This window comes from Furipterus horrens, unplaced genomic scaffold (assembly GCF_987537825.1).
Source record: "Furipterus horrens unplaced genomic scaffold, mFurHor1.1.pri manual_scaffold_8, whole genome shotgun sequence".
In the NCBI taxonomy this organism is placed as follows: Eukaryota; Metazoa; Chordata; class Mammalia; order Chiroptera; family Furipteridae; genus Furipterus; species Furipterus horrens.
This window is the reverse complement of record NW_028327178.1, coordinates 59515453-59521452: the sequence shown is the minus strand read 5'-3', so window position 1 is coordinate 59521452 and position 6000 is coordinate 59515453. Positions and strand designations below refer to the sequence as shown.

Here is a 6000-nt window from a genome sequence, read left to right as displayed (position 1 = left end):
GTGTACTAGTGTTATATCCTCTTGTTGGAATTTCCCTTTATTATTATGTAGTGTTCTTCTTTGTCTCTCACTAGAACCTTGGTTTTAAAGTCTATTTTGTCTGATATAAATATTTCTATGGTAGCTTTTTCCCTTTCTACTTGCATAAAATACATTTTACATCCCTTTACTTTTATTCTCTGTGTATTTTTCAACTTGAGATGGGTCTCTTGAACATAGCACATAAGGAATAGTATGGTTCTTGTTTTCTTATCTATTTATTTACCCTATTTCTTTTGGTTGGAGCAGTTAAATCATTTACATGAAAGGTGATTATTGATAGATATGTATTCACTACCATTTTTAAACGTTTTTCCTTTGTATTTTTTTCTTATCTTCTTATTCTTTAAGCAAGGCCTTTAACATTTGTTGCAGTACTGGCTTGGTGTTAATTAATTCCTCTAGTTTTTTCTTGTCTGGGAAGCTCCTTATTTCTCCTTTGATTTTAAATAATAGCCTTGCTGGGTAAAGTAGCCTTGGTTGTAGATTCTTGCTTTTCATCACCGTGAATATTTCATGCCAATTCTTTCTGGCCTGAAATGTTTCTGATGAGAAATAAGGTGACAGTTTAGTTGGAGCTCCCTGGTAGGTAAGTACCTGCCTTTCTCTTGCAGCTTTTAGGATTCTCCTCTTATCTTTAATCTTTGCCATTTTAATTATGATGTGTCTTGCTGTGGGGCTTTTTGGTTCATCTTTTTTGGGACTCTTAGGGCTTCTAGGATTTGTGGCTGTTTGTCCTTCACCAGACTAGGGAAGGTTTTGGTCATTAATTCTTCAAATTGTTTATCGATCCCTTGCTCACTTTCTTCTTTTTCTGGCATTTCCATAATGCAGATGTTGTTACACTTCATATTATCCAAAATGTTTTTTAAGCTCTCCTAATTTATTTATTTTTTCTTTTTGCTGCTCTACTTGGGTGTTTTTTCTACCTTGTCTTCAAAATCACTGTTTTGATCCTCTGTTTCATCTAACCTACTGTTTATTCCTTCCAGTGCATTATTTATTTCAGATATTGCATTTTTATTTCTAATTTGTACTTTTTAGAACTGCTTTTATTTATTTATTTTTTTTATGGCTGTATCCTTATAATCATTACTCTAAACTCTGTATCTGATAAATTGCCTGCTTCCATTTCATCTAGTTCTTCTTCTGGATAATTCTCTTGTTCTTTCTTTTGGAGGCTGTTTCTTTGTCTTCCCATTTTGGCTGCCTCTTTGTATTTGTTTCCTTGTGTCATGCAGATATGGCTCAGCCCTATGTCATATGCTTCCTGTGATTGGCTCTGGGCAACCTGTCTGGAGCTAGCAACAATCCAGAGCTCATGATTCCCTCTCCTGGTCCTGGGTATGTGCAGCTAGAACCCAGAGTGTGCATCAAGGGGGCTTTTTACCAGTATCAGTCCCAGGGAGGGTCATCTAAAGTCTCACAGGTCCCAGAGATCCACCTATGCTGTTAGACATAATCACTGAAGTAACTACCTCCAGCTGTACTCAGCAGCCTGACTTGAGCTCCACAGGGTGGGCCAAGAGGAATTCCCGAAGGCTGGGCTATTGCTTCCCCTCAGGCTAATGCCACTTGGAGGGGAGTGCTCTGCCTGAAAAAGATGACTTCTGTAGTATGGGGAATGAATCAGCAGAAGGATCATGGTGGCTGCTTCTTCAGTTCTCTCCCCAGGGCCACCAATCCCAGACTCTCCTCATGCATCTCTATTCCACTCTGTCCTTTCTCTTCCAGAGCCCAGGATAAGTGGCTGCAAATGAAATATCATGTGTTGGGTCTTTAAAAGGCTTTCTGTGTCTCCAACCATCTCTCTCTGGCAGACAGAAACCTCTCTGCTTTCCACAGCTGGATGTTTTCTGGGTTCCATTCCCAGCTCTGGTGCTGTAAATTGAGAAGCCCAACTTGGGGTTTAGATGCCACACTTCTCAGGGGGATGCCCCACTGTTCACTGAAATATCCCTCCAGAACTTCAGGTGTTGCCCTGGGAGCCCAGCCAGCCCTCTTGTGCCTCCACACTACCTACCAGTCTTGTTGTATAGTGGTTTCTTCTGTCTGTCCTTTGTTATAAGGCTTCTCTCCAGCTAGTGTTCAGTTGGTTATTCAGAACGATTTTTCTTTATTTGTAGTTCTGGTTTGGCCTTGTGTTAACAAGCAAACTGGGGCTCATTCATGTGGTGCTTTGGCATATGACCCAACAATCAGTGTTGAGAAAAAAGGTCTTTATTTACAATATCCCAACCTTGGTGGGGCTGGGAGCACTTCAGCTCAGAGCCCTGTTCTCCCACAACATTCAGCACTTCCCCTGCTCCCCAAAAGGCGATAAACTAAAACCAAGCCCAATAGTTCCCCATTTCTTATTGGCCAGCTCTCTCCTTCACGATCTGGGGTACACTGTCTTCGGCTTCCATATAATAGTTCAGGAAAGCATGTGCCATGTTACACTGGATCATGGTGAAGTCCAGGAAAGGCACATGTCCTAAGAGTGTCCTCTCCCTGTGTTCTGAGTTCCAAGAGTCTATATAGGGCCCAGGTCTGGAGGGCAGAGTCCCTGGTGGCTTCAATGTCAGCTAGAGTGGGTACACTCAAAGCAGCAGCATGCCTGCTTTCTTACTAGATTAGGCCGCAGGGCTGAATCCTTTTAAACTGCATAGCTACTTCTTTGCACATGCCTGCTAAAACATGCTCCTCCATCATGCTCCTTCATCACAGCACTCTTCCATTATGCTTCTTAAACATGATCCTTCTCTCAAGCCTGCCCACCCTTCTTTTTAAATCCTGAAAGTCAGCAACACCTTTTTCCCTGGGCAATAGCACAGCTATTATCTAGCTACCATCTTGCCATAGATATGTAAAGTACCCTTAAAGCTGCATTATCTCCTTTCCCATCCCCTAAACCATGGACTGTGAGGAATATCTGTACCCTTTTTCACTTGGAGGAGGTTACTGTAGCTTCCATCTACCTCACTGTCATCTTGTATCCTTTTCCTAATACTTTTCATAGTAAGGAGTTGTATATAACAGCTACCTCCAATAGTGTCAAATTAGTTTGTTTTGTTTTCCTCTTGTTTTGATTATCATTATAAACTTGTGAATTTATATATATATTAGTGCATTTTAATACATTTTAATAATTTCTCTTTTTGATACTCAAATTGTTCCACCTTTGGTCAATGGGATCTCCTTTAAGGGGATTTCTTGTGATATTTGACATATCATGGAGCCATTTTTAAAAAGCCTTATTGCTACTCACACACCAGATTAGCTGTAGTATATTTATCCACTATATTGTCAATGAGCATTTAGGTGGTTTCCAGCTTTGGTTATTATGAAGAGTGATATGAGCATTTTCTACATATCTCTTTGTAGATACATGCACTGCAGTCAGAGAAAGACAAATACCATATGATTTCACACTTATGTGGAATCCAATGAACAAACTGAACTAACAAGCAAAATAGAGACAGACTCAAAGATAGAGAGCAGGATCACAGCTAAGGCAGGAAGGTTAGAGGGTGGAGGGATTGAGGAACAAGGAAAAAGTACTCATGGACATGGACAACAGTGTGGTGATTGTGGGGGCAGGGGAGTATAAGGGGGCTAAATGGTAATGGAAAAAATAGAATGAATGAAAAATATTAAAATATGTATATATTCAGGAACAGAACTGTTGCTAGGAGAACTTGTTATGAACTTGTAGTCCACTGCTAGTCCTATTCTGAACAATGTTGTTGCAGCAGAAGAGTATTCTGCATGAAACTATACAGTCTTTATAAGACTGAAGCCAGAGCAGAGTACAAAGATAAGTCTTTCTCTGCACCACAATTTTGAGATCATGCCCCTGCTCAGAGACTAGGTCCAAAGTCCTTAGTCTTTCAAATGTTTGTCACTTGGTTGCAACTTACTTTTCTAGTCTTTATGTCAAAGGCATGGGCCCAGACCAACTGGCCCACCTCTGGCCTTCACTCAGCTGTTTCCATGATCTCACCATCAATTGCATACATGGATCTGTTCTCCCTTCATCCTCTGAGGCCCTGATAGAAGGCCTGCTTCTTGGCAATGCTGTTCTTGATCTCCCAGCAGTGTGAGATTCCTCCACCCCGTGCACTTCTGTGGCATTCACTCTGTATTCCTCCTGTGCTGTCACTGCATTCTGCCTTGTAGTGTCTTGTCTAATCTAAGCAAGTGGAGGTCCCTGAGGGTGGACCCTGCACACTCACTCCCCTTGCAAGTGCCAGCACTTGCTGCTTTACACATGGGCTACTATGCATTCAAAGCACATGTATGGATGCCTACAAGTTCTCTCCATTCCTAACGCCTCCTTTGAGTTCTATACAATGTTGACCTCAATGCTTCTTGTCTTCTTCTACTAAATCTGAAGGTGGGGGGATGAGGTCTCGAGGGTTCATCCTGGCCACCAGGCAGACATCATAGCTGTCATGCATGAGGACATTGACAGCTACAACATTCCACTGATTTTCCCATGGGTCCAACTCCAATATTTCTTTGGAGATAACCTCATTGCGATCTGGAAAACAGCAAAGTAGGAAGACAAAATATCATAGGGGTATTAAATTCAGAAGTCATAATCACTGTATTAAATAACTTTCTCTAAAAGACCAAATACTAACAAAAAAAACAAATAAAGGTACTTTAAATGGAAGACATACTGTTCCTGACATTTAGGAAACTAAGAAAGGCCATGTTATAACTCACATTCAAATTTATTCGAGACGTACTGATTGCTAGGGCATACTGTTTTCTAAAGTTGAAAGGACATTCCAGTATTATGTTAATGATTTATTCATGATATGGGCATGAGATGAAACTGTCCTATTTCTGCACTGGTGAAAGGAAGTATGGCCAGAGTCATGTGACCTGTGGGAGTTGTTGATCTCCCTGAGCTTAAGTTTCCTTTCTTTCTTTCTTTTTTTAAATTTCCTTTTTTAAGAGTATTTAATTGATTATGCTATTACAATTGTCCCAATATTTTCCCCTTTGCCTCCCCCCTCTGCCCAGTACTCCTGTTCCTTCCAGCAATCCCCCTCTTAGTTAATGCCCATGGGTTGTGCATGTAAGTTCTTTGGCTTCTCCATTTACTTTACTATTCTTAACATCCCCCTGTCTATTTTGTACCTACCAATTATGCTTCTTAATTCCTGTACCTTTCCCCCCAATATCCCCCTTCCCCTCCCTGTTGACAATCCTCCATATGGTCTCCATATCTATGATTCTGTTCCTGTTCTAGTTGCTTGCTTACCTTGTTTTCATTTTTGTTTTCACATAGATAGTTGTGAGTTTGTTGTCATTTTAATGTTCATAGTTTTGATCTTCTGTTTCTTAAATAAGTCCTTTTAACATTTCATATAATAAGTGCTTGGTGGGGATGAACTCCTTTAGCCTTACCTTGTCTGGGAAGCACTTTATCTGCCCTTTCATTCTAAATGATAGCTTTGCTGGATAGAGTAATCTTGGGTATAAGTCCTTGCTTTTCATCACTTTGAATATTTTTTGCCAGTCCCTTCTTGCCTGCAAAGTTTATTTTGAGAAATCAGCTGACAGTTTTATGGGAACTCCTTTGTAGGTAGCCCTCTGCTTTTCTCTTGCTGCTTTTAAGATTCTTTCTTTATCTTTCACCTTTGGCGTTTTAATTATGATATGTTTTGGTGTGGTTCTCTTTGGGTCCAACTTGTTTGGGACTCTGTGCTTCCTGGAATTCTATGACTATTTCTTTTGCCTAATTAGGGAAGTTTTCTGTCATTATTTTTTCAAATGTTTTCAATTTTTCCTCTTTTCCTTCCGGTATCCCTATGATTCAAATGTTGGCACTCTTGGAGATGTTTCAGAGTCTTCTTAAATTCTCCTCATTTTGGGGGGAATTCTTGTTTTTTCATTTTGTGCTGGTTGACTGTTTATTTCTTCTTTTTGTTCCAATTCATTGATTTGAACCTCAGCTTCCTTCCC

The 6000-nt window shown here is 40.3% G+C and overlaps 1 protein-coding gene across 3 annotated transcripts in view; it reads right to left on the bottom strand.

Annotated features, from left to right (window-relative positions):
* Positions 1-4092: 4092 nt before the first annotated feature.
* KBTBD12 (kelch repeat and BTB domain containing 12) overlaps positions 4093-6000 on the bottom strand; it is a 153203-nt gene continuing 151295 nt past the window's right edge. For all 3 annotated transcript variants that reach the window (XM_090285908.1, XM_090285911.1, XM_090285910.1), the window contains one exon: positions 4093-4564. In XM_090285908.1, coding sequence (XP_090142034.1) covers positions 4383-4564 — 182 coding nt within the window. In that variant the 3' untranslated portion in view covers positions 4093-4382. The remainder of the gene's footprint in view (positions 4565-6000) is intronic.